We start from the raw sequence: 25,115 nt of genomic DNA, 5'->3' as shown, positions 1-25,115 counted from the left end.
CCGGGGGAAGCTGTCAGCACACCCACCTGCTGTGCAGGGCTGCACTCAATGCTGCAGAGCTGAGCAGTGCTGAGCACCATGGCTGTTGCGAGGGAGCTGGGGGCTTTCTCCAGTTTTGAGTATCATGACCTTATACATCGCATTAATTGGTGATGGCAAGCAGCTCTGCTATGGAAAAAATTGCATGCAGCTCCAATGAGAGGCACTGCTGCTATGCTGGGCTTACCATCATTCATACACTGCACCTTCCCAGGATGTCCCAAGTTGACAGAAGCGCTGTTCCTCGTGGAGCGCTTCAGTTCTTCAAATGTTTGCCCACACATCTCCATGCAGTAGCAAGCAACAAAGCACAACAAGCTTTGGCAGCAAAGGGAGGCATTGTGCCTGCTGAGCTAAACCCTGGAGAAGGCTCCACTGATGGCAGATGGAACTGAAGGCAGATGAGCAGAGCTTGGCCGCTGTGCGTATCAGAGGTATGGCTGCTTACATGGGCCTGGAACGTGTGAACATGCTGACAACATTTATGTCACAATTGTATGCATTTAATAAGCATCTCATCTGAATTATTAATGTACATTTCCCCAAAAAAAGCATTTTGATGCTATAAAACCCATAAATTATTTAAGTACAAGCTGCAAGTTTGTAAGAACAGCATTAAGAAGGTAGCTATTGCATAGATGGTTTAACAAAAATATCCTTTGTAAGATATATAGGCTTATTTGGAGGGGATTTAGCTACTGGGAAGAGGTCTTCCCCAGCTAAGTTACATGCTTCTTCGCTGCAGCAAAGGGAATGTAATTTCTTACTTTGTCCTTCTTGCCAGCAGAGCTCTGGACAGTCTGACAGTGCTGCTCAGAGTCGTCTCCTCAGTGCATTGTTCGCTGCAGGCAGATTCATAAACCATCTTCGTGTGACCGGGGCTGGCAGTGACAGTCCAATTGACATGACAGCTGGACTAACAGCCAATGCACTTAGAAGAGGACACAGTGAAAATATACGGCCTGAGAAGACCTGAGTGATGTTCTGCTTTGCTCACTGCCTGTGAGTGGGAGCTGCAATTGGCAGTGCCAAAACAGTGCAGCAGGGATGCAGTGTCTACAGCTACAGAATGCTGGGAGTTGGCACCCCTATGCACAGGAGCCTTTTCTATTTACTGTATCTTTTCTTATGACCAGAGTCAGGCATAGCAGTCTGTCAGATGATGCTCTGGGGTTGCTGCTCTGCATCTCCACATGTATGTACATGTGAAAACTGCAGAAAACGTCCATCAACTGAGAGGCATGATTAGCTGTGTCCTTGGTGAGAGCACATGCTGACACCATATCTGGTGCTGATGGATACTGCAGATCAAATTTGCACGAACAGCAATAAGGACTATGGTGGAGGGAGCTTAACCTCAAAAAAACTCAGCAGCTGCCACTGTGGATGTTTGAATTACATCTGAACTAAGCCCTTGATTAAGTCTTAGCAGTGCCAAAAGCTCAAAGCATCAGTTGCAATTGATGTTGCTCTTTTTCCCCTCATACTACTGAAGTACTTATTGCAATGTGCAATGCATCCATGTCACTACATTACATTGGTATGCAAAGATGAGGGGAGATGAGGCAATGAAGCCATTGGACAGGCAGTACGTGGTCAGGCACATCTTCTTGGCTTCATTCACTGTTCTTTGTTTTTTTGCCTTTTTTTTTTTCTTTTGAAGTGTTTCCAAGTCTCAGTAAAACTGCTTCCAGATGTGCTCAGTTGGAAGTTGGAAAAATCATGTTAGCACCAAGACTATCCGGGTTCTGTGCTTTACCTGAATAGAGAGCTAGTCCCATCTTAACAACTGCAGTGCTATCAACAGTAGGAGGGCCACAGGCAAAGGTTTTAGTTCTTCACTGCCATTAGCACCCTCTTTCCCCACATATTTCAGACTGTAGTAATTAGGGAACTCCTCTGACGCAGCTGCGCACTGAACCAGGGGCGCCTGGTAGGATGTGGGCCGTTTGTCGGGGCGGTCAGGGCTGGATCCATCCGTGGGCCTCTCACCAATGTACAGCAGGCTGCGCTCCTTGGGGTCGTGCTCCGTTCTGAAGAGCTCGTACTCCGTGTGGGGCAGCCTGATGCCCAAAGCCAAGCAGCCATTGGTTGGTGTTATATCCTGCTCCACGCCGGCGCTCCAGGAGCTTGCCAGCCCGCAGCTCCCCGGTTCGGAGGAGTTCAGCATCATCACCGTCACCTGATCCATGGGCGTCACCCGTGCTTGTGTGACTTTGAAAGCCAGCTCCATGCCCCCTCTCACCTTGGAGGAGGGGATGCCCTGGGTGTAACGCCCAGATGCGTAAATGGTGAAAGTGGGCTGCTTGCAGAGCGGGTCAGAGTAGTGGTAGTAGTAGCCCTGCCAGGTGTGGTTGCTGCCATGGAAGATGAAGTACCGAGTGAGGAAGAGCACGGCAGGGCGCACCTCGCAGCGGGTGCTCACCCAGCTGCCGCTCAGCTGCACCGGCAGCTCGGCCCGGGCAGGCAGGATGGGCGGGTGGTGCTCATCAGCTCTGTAGATAACCCCGCAGGCTGGGCAGGGATGCATGTGGTGCTGCGGGAGACAGAAAATATTCACGTCAACCGATATGCCCCAAAAAACCCTTTTCACAGTATTTAAAAATCTCACACTCCCCACTCCCACACCAGCATGTTGGACTGCAACAAACTCAATCCAAGACATCCCAGTAGGTTAAGTGCAACGAAGAGCTCTGTGCCATTCTGAGCTGAGGCTTTGCACGCAGCAGTGAAGAAGGCCAAGAGCTGCTGCAGAGCACAGCCCTGCGCCTCTGCCTTCCTTTGTCAAACGCCAGAGGGTTTGGGGCGGCCTGGAGCACCTTCTGGCACTCTGTGCATCACAACTGCTTTACTTTTCATTAAGCAGGGTTGGAATGTTGTATCGTTTTCCAGAACACGAGCTAATCTTTGCTGAACCACTGTATGCAGCAAGGTTAAATAACTCAGTAGTTAACTGGAGAGTGGGTAATTTACATGTGAGTTGATTGGAGCCTACTGTAATTTAGTCATTTTCAGCTTGTTTTACTGCTACTGTCACATTAATGAGTGCTGACAGTACACAGTACATTATGGCTAAATAATCCCAGAAGTTGGCAAATGTATCTGCTCTCCTTAGACAGGAAATTCTTTGATAATGAAAGGTAATTTGGGGAGAATGGGTTTCTTTAAAAGAGGTATAAATTTAAGGAAAAAAGAGTGATATTTTCATCAAGAGGGTTAAAAAATAATTCCTAGCATAGCTGTGCTGCTCTCACTAGTGCAGGCAAAAGAATATGAGTCCAGTGGCAAAAAGAGAAAGAAAATAAAAGGCCGTGCCCAATGAACTGATCACTGTGGACACAGCCAACTGCTGGGCTCCCTCAGCCTCCTCGCTGCCGTGTGAAGAATTCCTAATGGATGGCAGCTTCTAACGATCGCCAAGTGGTGACATCATGCGCGGGTGCATTGGAGAGCTGTGAGCTGATTAATTACAGTGCTATACTCAGAGAGTGGATTTCAGTATCTTTAAGTTTGGGTTTAAATTAACTTTTAGAAGTGTTTATGTTTACCATCTGGTTTTGCTCATATATATGGGTTTGGCCCAAGATAACACGGTTTTAACCAATTTGGGAAGGTTACTGTGGAGGCGGGGAGGGTGCTGCTCTGTGGTTTTCTTTTTCCAAGCTCAGCTGCTGTCATCTGGGGCATGGGGAAATGGTGCCCCCCACAATCTGCACCCAAAAGACTTTTTTTGTTGTTGTTAACTCAGTTCCATATGGCAAAATGCAGAGAGGTTTCCCCCCATCTCACTGCTCAGTCATTTCTGAATGGATCAGCCATGATTCAGATGAAAATGTGCTTTCCTGGAGATAAAGCAACCTGCTGCAACATATGAAACAAAACAAGAAGCAAGCAGGGCTCCTGTTCAGCTCTATTTCTGTCACAGAGAACTCTCGGTTTCAGTGTAATAGCATTTCTCAGAGCAACTTCCTCCTCTAATGGCATTACACAGAGCAATAACAATTTAATGGCGGACATTGGCTTCCCTGCTCCTCTCTGAAACTGAAGGACGTAACAGAGAGGGATGGGAGACAAACAGCAGAGTGGGGAGCAACGTGCAGTCCAAAGCCTTCACTGCCTGTGGGGCAGGAAACCAGGAAATTGCATTTCCGAGGAGAACAGAGCCAAGGAAAAGCCATTAACTGCAGCACCATGCCAAGGCAGCCTTACTTCTTGTGCTTGCTGAGCACTCGCCCATCCCACTCCAACAATGAGGAAGGGATGGGAGGACCCACATCTCCTCCTGGGGTCTGTGGGGCTCAACGTGCAGGCAGTTGGTATTTTAACAGCACAAAACTAAGGAGTGCTTTGCGAAGCCCATGAGCTGGGCATCCACACTTACCACGACACTCTGCAGCGGACGCTGGTAGCCCGTTGGGCGGTAGTGCAGCCGCTCCAGCCAGTCCGTATGGATGTCTCCCAGGTACAGCTCTTCCACCAGGCTGCTGCCACTCTGCTGCAGCCCTGGCAGGGGCTGGTGGTGCCTCTCCACCCGCACCAGGCTCAGCTCGTGCATGGCAAAGCCCAGGGCCGCGGTGCAGTCACGCTCGGTTTTGGCACTCAGCAGTTCATAGAGGGCTCTGGGGGCCCAGGCACGGCCCGGGGGCAGGAACCCACTGCAGCCCTCACCCGAGCTTTGGTTGATGCGGGAGGCCACCTCCCGCATGGCCTTCTGGCTGTGGAAAACAATGCCGACCTTGTGCAGGTGGTAGTCGGCCTCCGTGGCCCCACGGGTGATCCAGGAGGCCTGGCGCAGCCGCAGCTTGCCCTTGATGACCAGCGAGTAGGAGGGCTCACGGCAGGAGGGGTCCCAGTAGTAGAACTGGAAGGCCTTGAAGAGGCGGTTGGCGTAGAAAAGGTAGGAGCGCGTGAGGAACTCCGGCCCCGGCCGCACCTCACACCTGGGGACAGAGGCAGTGCTGAGCCACCGGGTACGGCGATGGGCGCCTTGTGGGGAGCGGGGCTGGGGGGGGGGGAAGTGTGGGGCACGGGGGGAGAGGGGCAGTACGGGCGGGCACGGCGCCACGGGCAGATTTCGAGATCTTTAAGAGCCGTTACCAAAAGGTGATGGTGCCGGCGGCGGTCACTGGGTGTGACATGATGCTTTGTGCCCCCCGGGAAAAGAGGATGGAGGGGCTCTGGAGCCCCCTCTGCCCTGCGCGGGACTGCGGCCCACGGAGGAGGGAGGCTGGGGAGGTCGGGTTGGGGTTCCCGCTGCCCGCGGGGCCTTACCCGGTGGAGACCCACTGTCCCTCCAGGCGGGGCGGGAGCCGCGCCGCGATCCTGGCGCCGTCCTGCAGGTGGCGGAGCTGCTGCCGGCACCGCGGCTCCCAGCGCAGCGAGCGCTCCGCGGCCGCGTACACTGCGCGGGGCGGGGGAGAGAAGGTGCGGAGACGGTCAGCGCCGCGAGGCTGCGCCCGCGCACACACACGTATACACACGCACACACACACACATACGCGGGGCCCCGCGCAGAGCCCGCGCTGTTGCCGGCTCCCAGCTCCAGTACCCGCAGCCATCGGTCGGACCGTCGGCACGGCGGCCCTCCTTTGTTCGCGCTCTCCGAAGCCATTGCGGCAGCAGTGACCGAAGCGGGAATTACGGCATGGGAACGGCGGCCCGCCTGTCGCCCGCCATAAGGACAGCACTTCTGTCACTTACCTCATTTCCCATAACAACGGATGTTATTGGCTATGGGAATGTGTGAGCACGCGGTTAAATGCTGAAGACCTTTGCCTGCACGCACATACATATATATGGGTATTCCTGTGTGTTATTCACTCGTAGGCAAACTCCCGCTGCCCTCCTGCTGAGTGCCTCAGGAAGGCAGGCGGGATTTGCCTCTTTGCAGCAACCTGAAACGAGGGCCCAGCGAAGCTCCCACATCCCCACCGCTGTTTCTGCCCCACACTGCCCGTCCCGGGCGTGGAACTTCAGGCTGAGTGTGATGCACAAATTCAGAGTCACTTCTCTACAGAGCGAAGTTTTACACATCACGGGAACAGCGCCTTCAAAACGTGTGCAGATGTTAATACACAGACCCTGGAACGACCACAGGGAATAACCACACGGCGCACTGTAGCGCCAGCTGGGCAGGGGAGCAGTAACAGAAGCAGCCGACCAACCCCAAGGCACCGAAAGCGCCGCGGATGCTCTGTTACCTCACCACGCGCTGCAGTGCAGGAACCGGCTGGAAGGACACATTATTGGTGCTGAGGGGTCTTTCTGGAGCAGACTCGCAATTGTTCTGTTTTAATCATCTGTGAAGGGCCTGACAGGGCGAGCAGGGATAGCCTGCTCCTTCTCAACTGCTTGCATTGCATTGTGCTTCCTATAAATCAGTTCCTGCGAGCCCTCACGTGAAAACAAGACAAACCTGAATGACAAACCCTGGCTACTGGTCAAGATTGCAGCCTGGTACCTCCGTGGATACCCATCAGATAGCACCGCTTGGTTCTGTGCTCTCACCCACTGCTGCCAGAGCTCTGCTCTGAGGAGCCCCACTCCTGCTGCTTTCTCACCCAGCTGCAGAATACGCCGAGCTCCAGCTGCCCGCCCCAGCACCAGGCCTAACTGCTGGCAGAGCTTTTGGAGATCTTTCAGTTAAAGGACAGTCCAGATTGAATTACATTTCAAACACACGAAATAATTATCCTAGAGCAAACTGTAAACTACACAAATAGCTATATTTGGGTTAGAGGTAACAGATCACGCGGGCCAAATTTGCTCTTGCTTACAACCACAGAAGGGCTCTGGAGGTGTTGGTGCAGTCTGTAGTTGTACCGAAATAACAGCAGTGAATACAGCCCCGTGCTGAACTTGCTAACTGCTGTGTGTGTGTTTATTGCGGCAGAAGCCTCAGTGTTTGACTGAACCCTTATTGCTGCTTTTGGCAGAGACACTAAAAGTCTGCATTATTTGAGAGCACAGACACTGTGGCAACAGGATCACAAGATTTTGACACATTCAATAGGAAAGGGAATTTTTATAATCAGGATCAAACTCCATGGGGAAAAAAAAAAAAAAGGAGAAAAAAAAAAGTGAGAGAGAAAAAGTAAAAATAAAAAACCTCCAGAATGTAAATATTTGACATGATGGGAATTCCTTGGGATTTTATCTTACTTGACTGTATACAAGACTCCAAGCTGAATGCATCCTCAAACCAAAAGCTACTGGATTGTATCCAAATTTTGTGGCTGCTTTTCTCTCTCAAATACTCCAGCCCAGCCCCACCAGATCCAGTGTTTCAACTTGGAAAAGTTCAGTTGAAAACCTAAAATCTGTAGTTAAGGCACATTTTGATTCCAAGAGCAGCATAAAGTGGCTGTCACTCATGTGTCACTCTGTTACTCAGCCCCTGGGGACACACGTCAGAGCAGCTCCTCTCTCCATCTTAAGAGAGACACAAGCTGACTGCTTTATAGAGTTCTTGGGCAAGGGGGGGAAGGGGGGGAATTAATGACAATTCATCTTCAAGACAAAAATACTCATTCATAGGAAAATCTAAAAAAAAATCTCCAACTGTGATCTCTTCCACTCTCTCTTTATCCTGTCTGTCTGTATTGATTAACCACAAGCGTTTCCAGAGAGCTCCTCAGTGCAGCAGCTAGACAAAACAGGATCTTTTTCCAGCTTTCTGGTGCGTGCTGCATCCAAAGCACTGGCCCAAGGTCTCCAGGCAAGAGGGCTGCACAAGTACTCAGGCAATTAGGAACGTCAGGCTGATCCCTGGAACCAGCAGAAACTGGACCAAGTCTTGAGACGACTGCAGTAGCAAGTACTAATCAGCTATTCCATACACCCATTTGTGTAAGCAACTTTTAGAAAAAAAATCAGACCCACAGCATCAAATGATAGAACGGCAGAACTGGAAATTCCTACGCAAAGTAAATTCTTGGTAAAATTAGGACGAAAGATTCCTAGGCAATGGCCAAGCCTGAAATGAGAACCTGCCACAGGAGCTGTGCTACAGAAGTACTCTATGCTGCAGATTCAGATCCATTTCTGCATTTTGAAGGAAAAAAATACCATCCAGGAGAGAAATACTGCAATATGCTCTGTTGGAAACAAACCTTGTTTGTGTTTCTCCATGCAGATTGACTTTGGAAAAAAGCAAAGTTGAGTCACACATCTGTTCCTTTATAAATGGAGGAGAAAATGCATACATTTGAGTTTGCACCAAATTAGTTACTGAAGATGAACTCTTCTCCAGAGCTAGATTGCTTAATCTGTTCTGTTATTGCCTCCTATGGCCAGAATGTATTATTTCCAGTTATAAATTTAATGTTTCAGTTAGTCACCCATTCACAGGGATAAGATCAGTGCCTGAAGTCATGCAGCATTACACATTTCTTCATTCAGAGATGACCTAAAACCTTTGATATTTTCTGAGGAATGTTCAGACTGGAATGAAATGGGTGATAAGAAACTTATCAATATATTCTGCTTAAGTAAATTGTACTTATCCACACAGACTTCAGTAACAGAGCAAAACAGTGTTTCCTTAGCATTTTTCTCTCCTGAGAGCATGCAGAATGGATTTTGGGGTAGCCACTAAAAAAATAAGCATTCTTTCAAAAGCAAAGATGTCTGTATTGAGCAAATCAATTTCTTTTGCAATTGTGTGGAGATTAAGTCAGTGGTGCTTTTTATTCACTCAGAATAAGGCATTCCCAAGAGAACAACTCTGTGGGAAGAGATATTTTTTATTTTATGATATTATAAAGTTATAAAACTTAAATATAACCCACTGGGGGTGGAACAGTGTATCACTGCACAACTTTGCATTTTGCTTACATTCAAGCTGAACCCAGTTTTGGACAGGACTTAAGCACATGCTTAAGTCTAATTGGTTTCAGTGAAACTTAAGCATGAGCTCCAAATTAAGCCAGTTCATGAGCATTCTTCCTGATTAGTAATGCCTCCCTGAACTGAAGCCAGAATGTGGTCAAGTGGTTGAGGGATGATGCCAGTGCTTTCACTGGAGTTCTGTTTGGCTTCTGGAAAAGTATTTCTATTATTCATCCCTTATTTTTCAGTAAACTGGGCATATATAGAGCTGATGCTCAGTCTGTGCTACTTGCAAAATGTTTTGAATTCACTAGATGTTTCTTTGTATTCTTTGAAGAGTGGCACAATAAATGTATTCGATACGTTCGCCATCACTGCGGAGCATCCCCTTGTGCCGTACAGAGCATGACCACATACGACATTCTGCAGATCCTAGGAGGGAACTCAGCTCACTCAAAAGTCCCAGGCAGCTCAGGGTTTTGGAGAAGAACTTTTTGAAACATAAATTCACCACATAACTTCAAGCATACTGAAAAACAAGTTCAGACACTGTATTGTATGGCTTTAGCCTGTCTTCTGTGGCTGTGATCATTGTCTGATCTGTCTCAAGTCCGCAATTAAAATAGTGGAGCACTTGTGGTGAGCTGTCTAGAGGTTTTTAAGGCACTAGAGAAGTAAATATTTTGTTCTTGGACCCATGGAATCATTTATTTCTCCTGTAAGTGTCATGTCCAGGCGTAGATGACAAGACAGATGGAATTTGTAGGAGGGAAAGGGAGAAGGGAGAAGATATTCTCTCCTGCATGTCAAAGATCTTCTTCAGTATAAACTACATTTAAATAAAAAGGCTCTTAAAACTGCTCTCTCTGCCTGTTTACGCTGAAGAAAACCAGACCTGACACTGTAAATAGGATTGCATGGCTCGATCCCACTTTCATTGGAGTCATAAATAGGAAAGATCCCATGACTGTAACAACACAGCGTCACGACCTTATTCAGAAAGTGCCCTTCCCAATAAACTGGCATGAATAGTCTACTGAAAGAATATAGGAATACAAAGGAGAAACGGGGTATGTCCCGTTCTCTCCCCACATGGAGCGAACAAAGCAAGGCACACTGCAGTTGGCACAGAGGACGGTGGCAGTAAGAGAAATAAAAGCTCTGGCTGCAGATGTGAGTACACATTCCCAAGAGATCTCCTACAGTTAATGTCGATCACGACGCCACGCTTTTCAGTTCCAGCAGGGCCCTTCCTGCCATGCATCGCCGCCCTGACAGGCACAGGCCCTGCCGCCCCGTGCCACTTCTCCCTCCTTCCTCCCATTGCTCAGACAGCATCAGGCAGCCCCAGGAAGAGGACACTCATGCTCTCCCTCCCCTAGACCAGCCAGTGTCAAAAGACTTAGTCAAAAACAGCTGAGAAGCACTGCATGGCCCCCATGGGCAGCAGTCTGCACACAGCCAGGAGCCTGCCTGCCACCAGCACTGTGCCAGCCTGAGCCACAGGAACCAACAGCCAGAGCACTGAGGGTTAATAAGCAGAGGTGTGAACTGATGGGATAACTGCTACGTGCCTTCTTTTTTGGCTTCGGTAAGTCACCAAAAAAGCATATTCGTTCAGGCAGCATGAACACACTGTGACCTGTATTAAAACCTGAGCAGTACTGCCACCAGTGTCTGGCACAGAGAAATGTGGAAGGAAAAGGCGAAAGACACTGAAGGATGAAAGGAAATGCTTGAACTTTTTCATCCTTGAACATAAATGAGAACTTCAATTTGGTTTTGGTGACATGAATGAGATCCCAGTGAGACACCTGGACGGTGAGAGATGGGTGAGAGCAGCTGGAGAAACAAAAGCAAACCAGCTCAGCCCCATACTGAACAATACCCCAGGGGTAAAACCGTGACTCAGTTAAATTCTAACCAGAATTCATGCTCTAACCAAATGGGAAATAGGACATCTATCTTCCTTAAGTTAGACGAGACGGAAACTCATTAGAGAATACAGTGCATGGTTTTGAAAGTAATGGCATACCATAATTTTGAATCTATGGCACATCCATGGAGTTTTGTCAATACCCTCCAACCCCTGCACAGACACTTTACCAGTGGCTATTGTGGCTGCTTTTAATAGTGATGGCTAAGCATATTTTCTCCCAGAGTGCTTTGAAGAGTGGAACTGGTAATCAGGCAATGGTTTGGCTATAAAATGCCAACCTCATTTTAAACATCTAAATCACTCACGTGGACCATAAGCACAGAGAGGACCACCCACCACATAATATTAACATAAATATAGCATTCCCCCCCCAAGCAAAATGAGCAACTGAACTGGCGGGAGCTGAGAGTAGAACAACAGAAAATGATTAGGGGGTGGGAGAGATTGAGTTACGAAGCAAGAATTAAAAGAGCAGAGCACATGCAGCCTGGCTGAGTGACAACTGGGGAGGGAGATGTACATGATAACAGCCTATAAATATTCACAAAGCATAAACACCAAGGAAGGGAAGGAATTCCTTACAACAAATAAAGAGGTTCTGTTGGGAGTGAATGAAGAGTGAAAAAAAATGTGCCTTGTATACCAGTGTGAACTTCTTGAGGCACAATCTAGTAGGCAGCACAAGTCCACTTGCTTGGCAGGATTTTGAGGGATTGAATAAAGCTTTAGTACAGCAGGGAATAACCCACTCTTGGCAGGGAGCTGGCGGGATGCTGAGAGTGGCCTTTCAGTCTCCCACTGCCATGGAGCACTCCCGGACCCCAGCTCCCACGGGAGACAGCTGCTCTCCTGTGTAAGCTCATTGTTTGCCCTCCTCCTCATCAAGATCGCCTCCGTGGGTTCAGAAATTCATGCCAGAGGCACCAAGGCATTTAGGCGCATAAAGATATAAACAACTGCAATAGGTTCTAACTGCTGGACACAGCTGGGAATCCCAGTATGTCCCTGCAACTCACTGTTGGAAACCTAAGTCCAGGAAATTAGATTATAAACCCTCTAAAGCAAGAGCGATCCTTTTGTTCTCTCCTTATTTAGCACCTAACACAATAGGAGTCTTGGCACTGCTGCAAGGATACTGTTTATAGTAATAAAAAAAGGATCTAATGGGATCTAATAGTCTGGGGCTACATGGCCCACACAAAGCCATGGATGAGGAGGGCATTCAAAAGCACTCATAACAGAGGGTATCCTCAGAAATAAAAACATTATGCACAAAGGTGATAAACTGATACACGTTCCACACCAGAAATACGCACACGTTTAACACAGAATCACAAGTGACCACAGAAAAAGGTTACTTGTTCAGCTGAAGCAGAGAATTAAAGTTACTTCTAACATGTGTTTTGGGGTCTGGGTGTGGTTTCTAGATAGCCTGAAATTTCAGTCTACTGTTTTGCCTGTCAACATCAGCCAAGTTTTGATGTGTTCCAGCTCCCCTAAACACAGCCGACAGATGCCGAAATCAAAGTTGACATTCAACCTACACACTGCATAATCTAATAACGGGACTTGGGCTACTCAAAATTAACAAAACTTTGGATTTTTTTCTTCCACAGCAAAACAAACAGGGAAAACTGAGCTGCTCCCTGAAAAATCTGAAAAGCTTTAGAAAGTAAGACTGTGATTTTGTATTAACAGGTCAGAAGAGACGCTTAAAAGCCATAACCTGCCAATGTCCAGCACCTGTGGCTTCAGTAAGAGCATGACCCAGGTAAATGCATTTCTCTCAGTGGGGAGCTGGATGTATAAGCTGATCCCAGAGTACAGGGGCAATTGCTCTGTGATGTGGACAAGACCAAAATGCCACGTTTGGCAGTGCTTCATATCAGTGCAGAAGAAACCATGAGGAAGATTTTCAGTGATTGATCAAATGGTTGCACTCAAGTTTAAAACTTTAATTTATGGGCTAGACTCGAGCAAATTTCTTTGAACAGTCAGTGGTGAAGTTTCTCCTGTTCATTTATATACCAGCACACCAATTGTAAGACGAGAGACATTACTGAACTGATGCAACTGCCTCTAACAGGGCCATGGGAGCTGAGCTTCACTGCAGCATTCCCAGGTTCAGTTCAACTCAAATCATGATGATTTTGATGAAAATGAGAAAATATCAGCATGAAAGACCTTATTATCACACCATCACGTGCTAAAACTAATGATGGATTTAAACCCTTTTATCACTTAACAATCTGGAGGTTTGGAATTTCAAACAGATTTCTTTTTCCTAATATACAGAAATAGAACTTTCCCAATTTTGCTTTTTACAGTATGAGACTGTCGAACTCTCAAAGGGGAAAAAAACACCCAACAGATTGCAGCTTACTAACCCCTCAGATGTTACACAATTTAAACGGGGTAGAGAGGGAGCAGTCATATGAATCACATTTTCAGTTTCTGGCAGCAATCTAAGCCTACAGAAAAAGGGTTACACTTTAAAATTCCCACTTTCTCACCGTCAATTTCTTGGTAGTATTGTATCTGAGATGCATTGTCTTAAAATGATGAAATTAGGAATTCTCTGTTTTCATGGCTTTCTCCTCCTCAACAAACAGGTAAGAAAACCAGGAACTGGCTGAGAGCGTTGTGTAGGTGCTTCCTGATTTTGAGGTTGATTTTAGCAGTGATTGTATCTCATCCATGAAAGCGTTGTTTTTACAGATGACATATGCTGTATAGTGGGGAAACACAGGATCCCATTGAAAGCAGAATCTCTTTCCAAACTTTGTTCTGCCAGATGCAGCCTCCCCTAGCACTGGATTCCAGCTTTGGTTTTCTTCATAGCAATTTCTGGCTTTTGAAAATCTCCTTACTCAACAATTTGTGCTTGTGGGGAAAATATAGAAACCACACGATATTTTTTTTCACTTGTGCTTTTTTCACATCTCAGCCTTGTTTTTATCTGTATCCACATACTTTGAACATGGCTAAGCTATAATTATGGAAGAACAAATAGAGTCAAATCACACAACCCAGAATAATACATTAGTTGTTGATTTTTTGGCCAACTCAAGAACTGGAGAAGAAAAAAAATGCCAACTTGGAAGAGTTAAATTAGTAAAGTAAATATCACCCAAATCAAACATTTGAACCAAAGACAATGATGTTAATTTAATAGCATATATATACATATATGCGCATGTAATATATATGCACGCATGTATATTTAATTCAGTGCTACCATTTAGAGGATTCTCTTCCTATTCTTGCAACTGAATGCAACGGCTGATCTTATCTTACCCCAACACAGTCATTTTCTAACTTAAAAATAAACTCTGAAAGTGTTAAAACCATGTAGGAGAAGCTACACATGAAAAATATCGGTGTCGTGTTATTGGAATGTAAAGACTTTCATGAAAGCTTAGGTAAAAACTTAGCAAGTCTCTTGGGACATTTCTAAGAATGAGTGATTCTTTGCTGGAAGAAACTCCCAGCTCAGGTCCAGTTACCTAACTAAGGTATTTTTTCAACTAATTATGCACTGGTGTCACGCTGATGTTCAGTTTCATGCAAAATTCCCAATGCCAGTCTCACACACACTGAAATCTCTGGCAAAGCTCGCTTTGGTTTTAATGAGTTCTGGATCCAACTTAGCTATTTAAACACATCTTTTAGGGTCCAACTTCTGTTCTTACTGAAATCAGTGGAAACTATGTCACTGACATTAGATGGAAAAGCACTGAATTTTAATTTGATTGGACTAAAACCGCAGGACGATCTAAGAAAGTAGTATTCTAACTAGACTTACATGAGTAATCTTACATAATGCAGTATAGCAGATCTCTGAGCAGAGCAACTGGAGCTAATGAAATCTCTAGAGGCAGAATATGTATTTCTCAACCTGTGGAATCTTATATCTGGGGAACCACGTATGACAAAGATCCCAGATAAGGGAACAGACAAGTAACCCTATGTTACCATATAGTACCATGCTTAGAGACCTTCTGTAGTCTGGTCCGTTACTCTCAGTGCAAATAATTTCCAACAGCTGTCACTACACAATTCCTCTGCAATGGTCACCAAAGGAAGCCCAGAGTTTCACAGGCAGTCAGTGTGATATTTGGCTGCCCAGAGACTCAGATGAGCAAACTAAGCGGCAGAAAAGAATTGAAAGAAAGGAAACCCAGCTTCTGCACAGGGGCATGGGGGAACGCTCCCCCCTTCCTTTCACCTGTTCAGGGGCACGCAGCTCCAATCAAGGGTCTCCCAACCATTTCCCAGGGCAACCTCTGTGCGAGGATGGGGAAGCCTTCCCCAGGTCCTGCCCTCTGTCACCATCAGAAATCATTTTGCCTTTTTCACCGCTCAGTTGTCTTTGTTCTCCCACACGGTCTCTTCAGCCAGAACCTTTACTTCTGAAACCGCCCCGAGAACTGCGGGCTTGAGCAAAGCCCTTCTGAAAGGCGGCCGCAAAGACGCAGCCCGTGCCGCCCTGAGGGTCCCACAGCTGTGTGCCGGGGGAGACCGCTTCTGCAGCGCTCCTTTACCGGGCAGGTGCCGGAGATCGGAAAACCCACAGGCACGGAACCACCCCCCGGAGTGCAGCGGGGCGGGAAGCGCGGCAACGCCGGGCGCCTTCGTGCTGTGCGGCGGGGCACCCCGCGCTGCAGCCCGTCCCGTCTCGCGACTTCCCCGCCAGCTCCCTGCTGCCGCCGGGGAGGGAGGCGGCGGGCAGCTCCCCACCACCCTCTCCCACCCCCCACCGCTCTGAGGGATGCCACCTACCTACGAGCAGCCCGGCGAGCCACCAGCACCGGACCATGGTGGACGTTGCTCTGCTTCCTCGCCGGGAGGAGCGCGATCGCCGCCGGTGCCCGCGGAGCTCAGCGGGGCGCAGCGCGCGGCGGTGCGGCCATGGGACGTTCCGGTGCCCGCGGCGCGGCTCGGGACCGCGGCTGCAGCGCGGGGCCGGCTCGGAAGCAGTCACAGGCTTTCGAAGAGAGGTAAAAAAAAAAATGATATTTAAAAAAAAAAAGAAGCAACCTATCCCGCCTACGCTGTGAAGCGCGTCCCCCCACTGCTGATAGCTTTAATGGAGCTTGGCAGCCACAGGTTCAAGTTGCCAGAAGAGGTGGAGACTCCGCCGCCCGCGCCCCACACGCGGCCGCGCATCACACGCGGAGCAGCGCTGCTCCGTCGCGGCGCCTCCGGGCGGGATCGCCGGGACCGAGAGCCCCCCCGGGCCGCGCCTCAGCCCCTCGGCGGGCATCGCGCCCACCTGAAGGAGGGCCGCTCCTAGCGCGGGAACGGTCGCTCTCCTCAGCGCGGCGCTCCGGGGCTCATCCCTCACAGCCTCGCGGCCGCCAAACAATGTGGTCCCCACAGGACCATCCGGCCTCGTTTCTCTTCACCTGGGGTCCTCAAGAGACATCAGCATGCGCCCTAAAGAGCCAAAACACATCTAACGTCCTCTGAACATCCCTCATGGCTGTGGGTGCCACTTACCGAGCTAGGCCAGTGTGGCCGAGACGGATGGAAGGCTTACAACCAACTCAGATCTGGATTTAAACGCGTCTAGGACAAAACACGCTTTCCTTGTCTGCATTGGTGATTAGCAATGAACAGGAAATGAGATGCTGACTGGAGGTGACACCAGTCATTTGCTACCCTTAAACAAAGCCAAGTAATGTGTGTCCCAGTAACGTATGGACTAGGATGCCTTGGGAAGCAGTGAGGGGAAGGGGCCAAGCTGTAATGGCTGCGATAGTTTAATACTCATTCTGGTGCCTGCTCTGAGGGCTGAGGTTTAGCGCTTATTTCCAGACTGAAAAACTAGACTCAGCTTTTGCAAATGAGAGAGGCACAAACCAAAATGCATGCATGCCCGCTGCAGAATCCCTTGACTCTACAGACTCGCTTTCCTTAACGAAAGTGGCTGTTTCACTCCATGAACGGAAACATTAAGGCGAAAAAAGCTGGTCTCCACGTTCACAGCAGTAATGCTGCAGATGGCGACGAGCAGAAGCGGAGGCCCAGTTCCCATGTTTGCTGAGCAGAGGCGTTGGAGCCCTGGAGTGAGGTCTCAGTGAGTGCAGCGATTTTATTACTTTGTCAAAAATAACACATAACATCTTTAACACAAAGAGGGACAGACTTATCTGTCTTGGGTGCCTAAAGAATTAGAGTTTAATGATACTTGCCAAGATAACAAAGTCCATTTGTAATGCAGACACTCCTTTCTCTAGCTGATGTTTTTATCTCTTTTTGTTTCCCAAATTCCCCAGACCAGTCACTCTCGGTAAATGTCCAAACTGCTGTGGTTTTATTATATTTACAATTACATAAATTATCACACGCATAGGCAAAAAAAAAAAAAAAAAAAAAATCATTTTTAACGATGTCAGGGAGAAATGAATAATTTTACAATCAGTACCTTTGCAAAACAGGGCCCAGCCCACTGAAGCACTGCCAGGAGATGGCACAGGTTCCACCTGAAGCAAAGCAGAAGTTTCTGGCTCTGTATTTTTCCTATGATTCTTCTCATCTTCTGACCTCTAATACTAATCTGCTTCATTTCTTCTGCAATACTTTGAGTTTGAGGTTTTTTTTGAGGGAAGGAGTAAAACCAAAGCATTTTCAAAGCATCTTTTACGTAAGTGTAAACTATAATGAGTTTTATCCCATAACAAACAGACTAATGAGGCACAGTGATAGATTTCATTCATACAGCTCCTTTCATCCCCGCAGCTCCCAAAGGCCTTTATCAAAGCAACCAGGTTACAGGCAGTCTTCCTTTGGAAGGATTCCTCCTGCCACTGTGGTGCTGCAGGTCTGCCTGCACACCACAACACAGCTGCTCCACTGTGCACCACCCCATGAGGATGAGTGCCACAGCCTGTTAGAAATGCCGGAGGATTTAGATAGGCAATCAAGTCTTCCAGCCTGGAAGCCTGCCAGTACATCAGGCTTAAATTCTCAACTTGTGTAAAAATTGCTGGGTAATCTTCAGCTCCTGCAGAGGACCAGCAATGTAAAAATGCTTGTAATTTTTATTATCAACTAATTACTGACTACCTGCTGGGCAAAGCACGTGGAGGGAAACAAATGATTGCAAATAGCCTGTAATTCCAACAGAACCATGTGGCCTGATTTAAGCATTCAAAGTGAATATAAATGGTTCCTATTCTGTTTCAAGAGCACTTTACTCACTGTGCTGTAAATACTAACACAGCTGTGGGGTAACTGGGAACCATACCAAGGTGTTTTTACATTAGCTATGCTTCACTTGCCTGGCACCTTGTGTAATATTCATTTCTGTGCAAAACAGGTACAGAATATTTGAACTCACAGTCATGCACTCTTGTCAGGAACACAGGGCAATGAGTTGCCTAGCCCCCGAAGGCCAAATATTTTCTCTTCTCTTTGCCAGACTAGCAGGGATAGGCAACCACACATTAAGGCAGAAGGCCAGGAAACCAAAGATTAATAGGCTAACAGCCATAAAAATAGTGTTTGTCTGAGGAAAGAGATCCTCTCAGTAGATACTCGGGTCCCCAAAAATCCATGGCCATAAGCCATAGCAACTACACTTCTGAAATTTGTTTTCTAAGAGGTGCTACCAGGGAATGGAGAGTTTGCAGAGCTGAAAATGCTGAATGTCCTGAGAGTGCTGAGTATGTGCATTTACAACTAATGTTTACCCTGTAGAACCACTTGCGCTCTATTTCAGTTTCAGGGGGAGCATTTTATGGGACTATGGGAATTCATATGCCCTAGCTGCTTTCTAGGATAGCCTGTATATTTAGGCACAAGACTGCTACAAAAATATGAGGGAAGTACAATATTAAAAAGAAAGAAAGATATTTCTTAACATTCAGACTCTGTTTCCAACCAGATCATTTAATCTGCTATGGATGTTCACCTATAAGATATTACTCTGCTTCTGGGTAGAGTTTAAAGGCACAGCCAACATCTTTCCCAGTGTTTGTGAATGACTTTCAAACTGTGGCTTCTTTTATCAAGTCTCAGTCAGGAATAGTTGGAATTGAATAGTAAACTTGGGGCAGGGGGTGGCCTGTGGGAGAAAAGTAACGCATCCCTCATGGCAAGAACTTCACCAGATCTCCCTGGGAAACTCTGGAGGGAGCTATGTACATTTAACACTCTTTGACTCACCAACAGATGTACCATAATGCAGAGCTGGCAGGTGGGTACAGGAAAAAAAAAAAGATAGAAAAAGATATAAAAAATAAACAAGCCGGGAAAGGATTCTTGAATGTCTCAGAAGAAAATAAATAAATAAATAAATAAAAGGTGCAATCTCTATTTCTATCACTCTTAAATAAAAACGACTGCTATGGCCAGAAGATTCTTCATCTGAAGTACAGCGTACAGAGCCTTTATTCATTAACTCTCACAACATGGCCAAATGGAGCTAGTATTATCTTCTCCACAGGGACATTGCGTTCCAAGGATGATATAATTCTCCAAACACATAGCTGGTGTCATCAGTGTCAGTCCCAGGATATCACTCAGCTACAGTGTGCAGCAGAGAATAGTACTTCCCATGCTGTGCAGTGTGCTATATTATTTATATATTTACTAACTCTTCAACGTTAGTAAAGAAAACATAGCATTGCTTGCGTCTATTCCTCCTGCCAGCCTGATATCAGACAGGTTCTCTCCTCTTGCTCTTTTTGTGACTGGCAGCAGGCTGTTTGGGCACTGCCATTTGAGGTTGGTGGTGAATACTCACTGACTGCAGCTGTTTTGGCTGCCTTTGTCAGCCACCTTCAGCTGGTGGAGTGGTGAAGGACATGCCACCATCCTTTAGCCTTAGCTTTGACCTGTTCACTCAGAAGAAGCTTTTAAAAAAACTTGCAGAGTCACTTAGCAAATACCCAATACATTTTAAAGGGTAACAATAGGAAAAAATGTGTATAAGCTTTCCAGAATACCTGGCTCAGTATATGTATTTATATGCTAAAAAGCACTAGAGTATTATTTACATGCTTAGCTGGGGTTTGTCTTTTCTGGAGAAGTCTGGACCGCTACCTGTTATACTTGGCTCATGAAGATTTAAATAAGAATTTATAGACCCTAAACCATCTGCAAAATGTCCCAGTGCTTCAAGGCCAATGTAAATGCAGTGGGGGGGGGAGGGGGCAAACCACAGAAAGAAAAGGTTAACAAGGTTTCTCCTTGCCTCCCCCTTGGCACATTTTATAATTAACTTCATAATGTCTAAGAGCAAAGTTTTGAAGCAGATAAATCTCCCACATCCTTGGAGATAATTGCAACAGTTTGTGTAGCGCATTACACCAGAAGCAACTTTGTTTGGTTTGCAAGTTATTGAGAGTACATGTACTGCAGGGCACTGTGGAGAACTGGCTTCGCATCTCGACATGAAAGCAGCTTGCTGTGATTTATATAATCATCCTAATCGGAAATGCATATTAATTTAAGGTCTCTTTTGGGGCTGAGGGAAGAAGAAAGATAAAAAATGAGCCAGCTTCCTATCTTGTGCAAGGTGCCAGTTTTCCATAGTGTGAAGAAATTGTGTCCTTAGCTATTAAAAGGCAGCTAGAGGAGAGCTCTCACTGCATGCTGCACTGAGAGCCACAGGCAACTGAACCTTCTGCCCCCAGACTCTATCAGCATTAGGGAAATTTAAAATTAAAATAGATCATGAAACTCTAGCCCAGGTTTTCTTATGAATGACAGATCCTTCCTGCCCTCAGTACACCACATTTCTCCAAGCTTGAAAACTGACGCTTCCTTCTTAAAAGCAAAAAGTGGGGAAGACGTTTGTGGTCTGGTGGTTACACCATGGGGCTGGAAAGAAGTGTTGTTTCACATCTGGGCTGAGTTTCTTGTTCACCATGGACTTGATCCTGCCAGATACTGAGCACCCATTGATTTTTCAAGGCCGAGCCCCCACATAATTCATGTGAGTCCAAGCTCTTATTCCAAAGCAAAACCTGGGCCTGTATTCAAAAAAATTGGTGCTGCTTCTGTGGTTATTCTGCTTCTTTCACATTCCCAGCAGCCCAACATTAATTTTTGTTCTCCCTTCTAGTGGCATGAGAGCTGGGACGGTCATATTGTAACACTTGACACTTCCAAAGCCCTGATTCCTTGTTAAAATTTCATTTTCATACTCTGAGGTTTAGCTTTTTCGTATAAGTGGGGTGTCCTGTTCTCTTCCATTTCTGCCCATACCCAGGAAGGGAGAAGAATAACAATCTGGAAAGAAATTGCTTTCATTCTTATGAATTGCAAAATCAACACCAACTCTGAGTCTTGCTAGAAGAGGGGATACTGTGTACATACAGATGTAGGCTGTAGTGTCTTTATGGCAGCATGTGGCCTAGAAGGTGAAAGCAAGTGTAATCGTGTATCTAGTCTGTTTACTAGCCAAGTAATAAAACACCTTCAAGGTTTATTAGTGTTCACTCATTAGTGCTGTAGAAATTCAGATGCTAGCATCTTATAAATACCATAGATGTGTGATTTAAAGTCTCTTTCCTGTGGCCCTTCGTGGTGACTCTGAACTAAATCTAAGGGTTCAAGTAACAAAGGAAAAAAAAGCAGGTCTATTGTCAGCAGACTCCATGAGGGTCCATGGATCCTAAAAAGCTGGAAACGACCACTGAGCTTAGTGGATGGATTATTTAGATTGGATACAGCCCTTCTTTTCATGTTTATGTGTAATCCAATTTTCAGTGTAAGATTTCAGTGTAAGAAGTGTCAATTGCACCACTACACGCAGAAAACTGCACAGATCTGGCTGACTGCAAAGGTCTGTGGCCTCTGCCATTCTGCAAAGACAGAGAAAGATGAAACTTAGGCCATCAATAAAGAAAGGTAAAAAACAAAAACATTTGTTTCTTCAGAGCTTATTGTAACAGTAGGAAGCTGTTAAAACAGATTGGAGTGTGTTGAAAATCCAAGCCTTTCTGTGGTCCCTAGTCTAGGGCTGCTATAATAAGGCTTGTTTTCTCCTTATTAGAACAATCATTTACTCTTTACGGTCAGGAAGATAAATGTTCTCAAGGCACATAATGATATCAGCAAAGATAAATTACAAAGGCCACCAGCCAAATTCATGCTACTGTGAGGAATGCATCATAAATCGTTGCAGCAGACACGTCTCCTCTAGAAGCAATGTTAGCATACACCTGCTCCCTGAATGAGATCCCTTGCATGTTCTGCTTCTGCAAAGAATGAGAATCGTCAGTACAGGAGAGCAGCAGTCAGGAGTGGTGCCCCATTCAGGAAAGCACTTAATCACTTACTTAATTCTTGCTCTACCCAAGAGGTACTTAAGGACCCAAACTTCGGTTCAAGCCTTATATATATATAGTATCCTTTCTGGCATATCCTTGTATGCCTGAAACATTATTCCACTGTGTGCATCAAACCAATGCTAGAAGAAGGGATGTCTTCTGGGTGCCTTGGATTACAGAACACACTTTCATACGCAAGCAACCCATGGTATCTGGCAGCTCAGCGTGCTTCCCCGTATGTCGCGTTGCAGAAACCTTCCTTGCTGCCCCATAACAACCACCAACTGTCCCAAACTGCTGACCTGTTAACCAAACAAACTCTGCTAAATATTGCCATGTGTAAGTGTACTATTATTTTTCTAATTGCTAAAAACATGTCCTTCCTGCACTCAATAGCCTTTAGAAGAGATTGTTAACATCTGGGTATTTAGCACAATAGAGGCTTTAAACTTAAAGGAACATTGTCCAGGGTAGCCAGTGAATTGGGCCATATGTATTTCTTTACAGATGATTCTTTTCATGTTATCCATGTTACATTTGAAGCTGTAAGTTAATGACTCTCAGGGGGATTCAGTCTACAGACAGCATAGTTCATTATACAAAGAATCGACCTGAGGGAAGATGAATGTAACCTCAGACAGGTGAGGAGGGACTTGGGTTTGGGCTGCTCTTTGACTGGATGCACCACCTTCTCCGGGGGGAATGAAGTGTGGGGCAGAGGGACACAAAGACTTGGCATTTTCTGATATAATTTTATGGGATAGCAGAAAGCCTTATGAACAAAAATTGTTGCCAGTTTTGTAGGGACCAGTGTGTGAAGTGTACTCCAGACTACATTTTGCCTGTGGCTTCAGTGGTGAGGAAGTCCATTTTATGTATGGCCATAATAATTGTGAAAACTTTATTTTATTTTCCACCATTAATTACAAGAGGCTTTTTCCTCCTGCTTTTTGCTTGCCTTGGAGGACAAACCAGTTTTACTCTTCTTTCTAGCAGGCTTCAGTTCCTGCAGTTGTGAACCAGTTTGCTGTCACAGCATTTGTATTTTAAGCATGAAAAAACAGATGCCTTGACCCAGTACTGTTGGGGAGAGAGATTTCTTTGGTATTTGAGCTATAAAGATGGCAAATTTCTTCTCATGTTGTATTTTGTGAAGCTTTGTTTTTACAAAAATACCTCATCTTAAATCAGGCTGTTTAGTCGTATCAGTCCTTTTCAGCCAATACAGTCTATCACATCAGTGGCAGTTTAGGTATTCCAAAATAAGACGATTATAAATCTGTACTCTGTACTGCCTCACTAGAAAACCTAGAACCTTAGGGATAAATTACTCTCCATTTTCAGAAAAAAAGATCCTTACCTTGCTATCCGAGTGAGTTGAATGTGTGCTGTAAACAGTGCTATCGTCAGGCTCAGGAATCAGGCTTTCACAGAAGAAACTGAATTCTATGACTTTCAGTGCCAGTATATCTCTTTCACTGTATCACCACTGCAGCATCACACTCTCCAGCTGCCTGCTTGCATGGATGCCAGGAAATCACAAATACAAGACTGCTGAAACTGCTCGTGATGCAGCTGCATATGGATGGCAGAGATCTGCCCCAGGAGACAGTGCTGTGAGGAGCTGCCCATCCCGAAACTCAGAGCTGACAGGGGACCTTTGATCCTCCAACAACACAAAGTGCAATTGATTCTTTTTGGTTACGGCCATGACTGTTGTTACTTTTTCTGAGCAGGATAAGGGTGGTCCAGATGTCCATTTTTGCATAAGCAATTTACATTTTTGTTTTTCTAGCTGTTTGCTCTTCTTCTTTGGCTTAAAGAAAGCTGTTCATACACAGTCACTGTTGTTGAAATCACTGTCATAAAAAAAGAGTTGCTTCAGCTTTTGGCCTTCAGTAGTGTATTGGATCTCCAGGTGCCAGTAAGGAAAATAGAAAAAAAAAAGTTTCTTATTATTCATCTTTGTAAGGCTTCTAAGTACAGGACAACTGAATACAACAGCCTTCATAAATCTCCCCATTGAGTCTTTGAGAGAAAACATATGCAAAATTATTTACCCTTCAAAGCAACTCCAGTACATGAACACACAGAGCCACAGGCGAGTTAGTGTCAGATAATCATAGTAGTAAATACATTAATACATATCATCATAAGTATGGTTAGAATTTGAATATCTCGGGTTGTCATACTTGAGTCCCTTCTTTCCTTTTATGCAGAAGGAAACATGAAATGCTGAGTTTACAAATATTAATCCACCTTCTGGCTGTGCCAAAGCCAAGGCTCCCTGAGTTCAGTGGGAAGTGTGCTTCAGCCTTTCACTACATATCACAACCCCAGTGGGCTATAGTCACCCCTGTGCATATGTGAGACACTTGTTTCTCAGTAACCAAAATAAGCAAAAACAGTTTCTATGTCACTTCTTAGTTTAGTTCTGGATTATCAAACATAAGTTTTCATTCTCATACTTCTTGATTAATGCACTGAACATCAACTTTTTTTTTGGTCCATTTCAAACTTCAGTCATGGAGAAGTGACCCCTCCATTGGGCATTTTAATCTTGTTTCTATGTTTTTAAAGGAAATTAAATATTAATTGCTGCTAGGTAAATTCATCTGAAACAATGATTTTCAATTCATCCCACAAACAGTAAGAAAATAAAGATAATTGTGGGGCATTTCCTTCCAAAGAAAGAGAATAAGGACTTTTTTCCCCAAATAATTCTTTTTTTAAATAAAGTATTTTTAAAGATTACTGTTACTGTATATTTTTAAATGTCAGTTACTTTCAAATGGCCAGCTGAGCCGACTGCAGTAATTGTTAGGAAAATATTTCTCTCCCCGTCTCAGAGGTGACTTGCAAGAACTATGACTTTGCTTAAGGAGAGATTAAAACGTAAGAAGAAATTGCCATTGTGAATTCAATAACAGTCTGAAAATATAAATCCCAGCTGCACTAGTGGACTCAGTCTGTGACATCTGTGCTGCTACAGAGTGTGCAGCTTGTGTCCATTGAAGGACATA

The 25,115-nt window shown here is 45.7% G+C and overlaps 1 protein-coding gene and 1 long non-coding RNA gene across 4 annotated transcripts in view; one reads left to right on the top strand and one right to left on the bottom strand.

The window, feature by feature from the left end:
* Positions 1-520: 520 nt before the first annotated feature.
* On the bottom strand, positions 521-15,914 carry APCDD1L (APC down-regulated 1 like). 3 transcript variants are annotated; one of them, XM_015296543.4, is made up of 4 exons: positions 15,590-15,914; positions 5,311-5,440; positions 4,421-4,979; positions 521-2,575 (listed from the first exon to the last, which is right to left on the bottom strand). In XM_015296543.4, exons 1-4 carry the CDS (start codon positions 15,624-15,626, stop codon positions 1,811-1,813), a joined length of 1,491 nt encoding a protein of 496 aa, XP_015152029.2. In that variant the 5' UTR covers positions 15,627-15,914; the 3' UTR covers positions 521-1,810. The 3 variants fall into 3 exon arrangements, with proteins under 3 accessions (XP_015152029.2, XP_046759034.1, XP_040506971.1); XM_046903078.1 differs by having other exon boundaries at positions 5,311-7,806; positions 15,590-15,789; XM_040651037.2 differs by having other exon boundaries at positions 5,311-15,641.
* A 46-nt stretch (positions 15,915-15,960) lies between these two features.
* The window catches only part of LOC121107350, a 65,058-nt gene continuing 55,903 nt past the window's right edge, over positions 15,961-25,115 (top strand). The window contains exon 1 of the long non-coding RNA XR_005841308.2: positions 15,961-16,889. This is a non-coding gene — a long non-coding RNA (uncharacterized LOC121107350). The remainder of the gene's footprint in view (positions 16,890-25,115) is intronic.

The sequence above is a fragment of the Gallus gallus genome, chromosome 20 (assembly GCF_016699485.2).
Source record: "Gallus gallus isolate bGalGal1 chromosome 20, bGalGal1.mat.broiler.GRCg7b, whole genome shotgun sequence".
NCBI lineage: Eukaryota > Metazoa > Chordata > Aves > Galliformes > Phasianidae > Gallus > Gallus gallus.
This window is presented reverse-complemented; position numbering and strand designations above follow the sequence as displayed.

Bases quoted from the DNA above. Each gene is read 5' to 3' on its own strand.
- APCDD1L (XM_046903078.1), bottom strand. From the start codon at position 5,597: ATGGCTGCGGGTACTGGAGCTGGGAGCCGGCAACAGCGCGGGCTCTGC. The intron at 4,980-5,310 runs GTAAGGCCCCGC...CTCTGTCCCCAG, and splicing joins GGACAGTGGGTCTCCACCGG to GTGTGAGGTGCGGCCGGGGC. The intron at 2,576-4,420 runs GTAAGTGTGGAT...TGTCTCCCGCAG, and splicing joins GTCCGCTGCAGAGTGTCGTG to CACCACATGCATCCCTGCCC.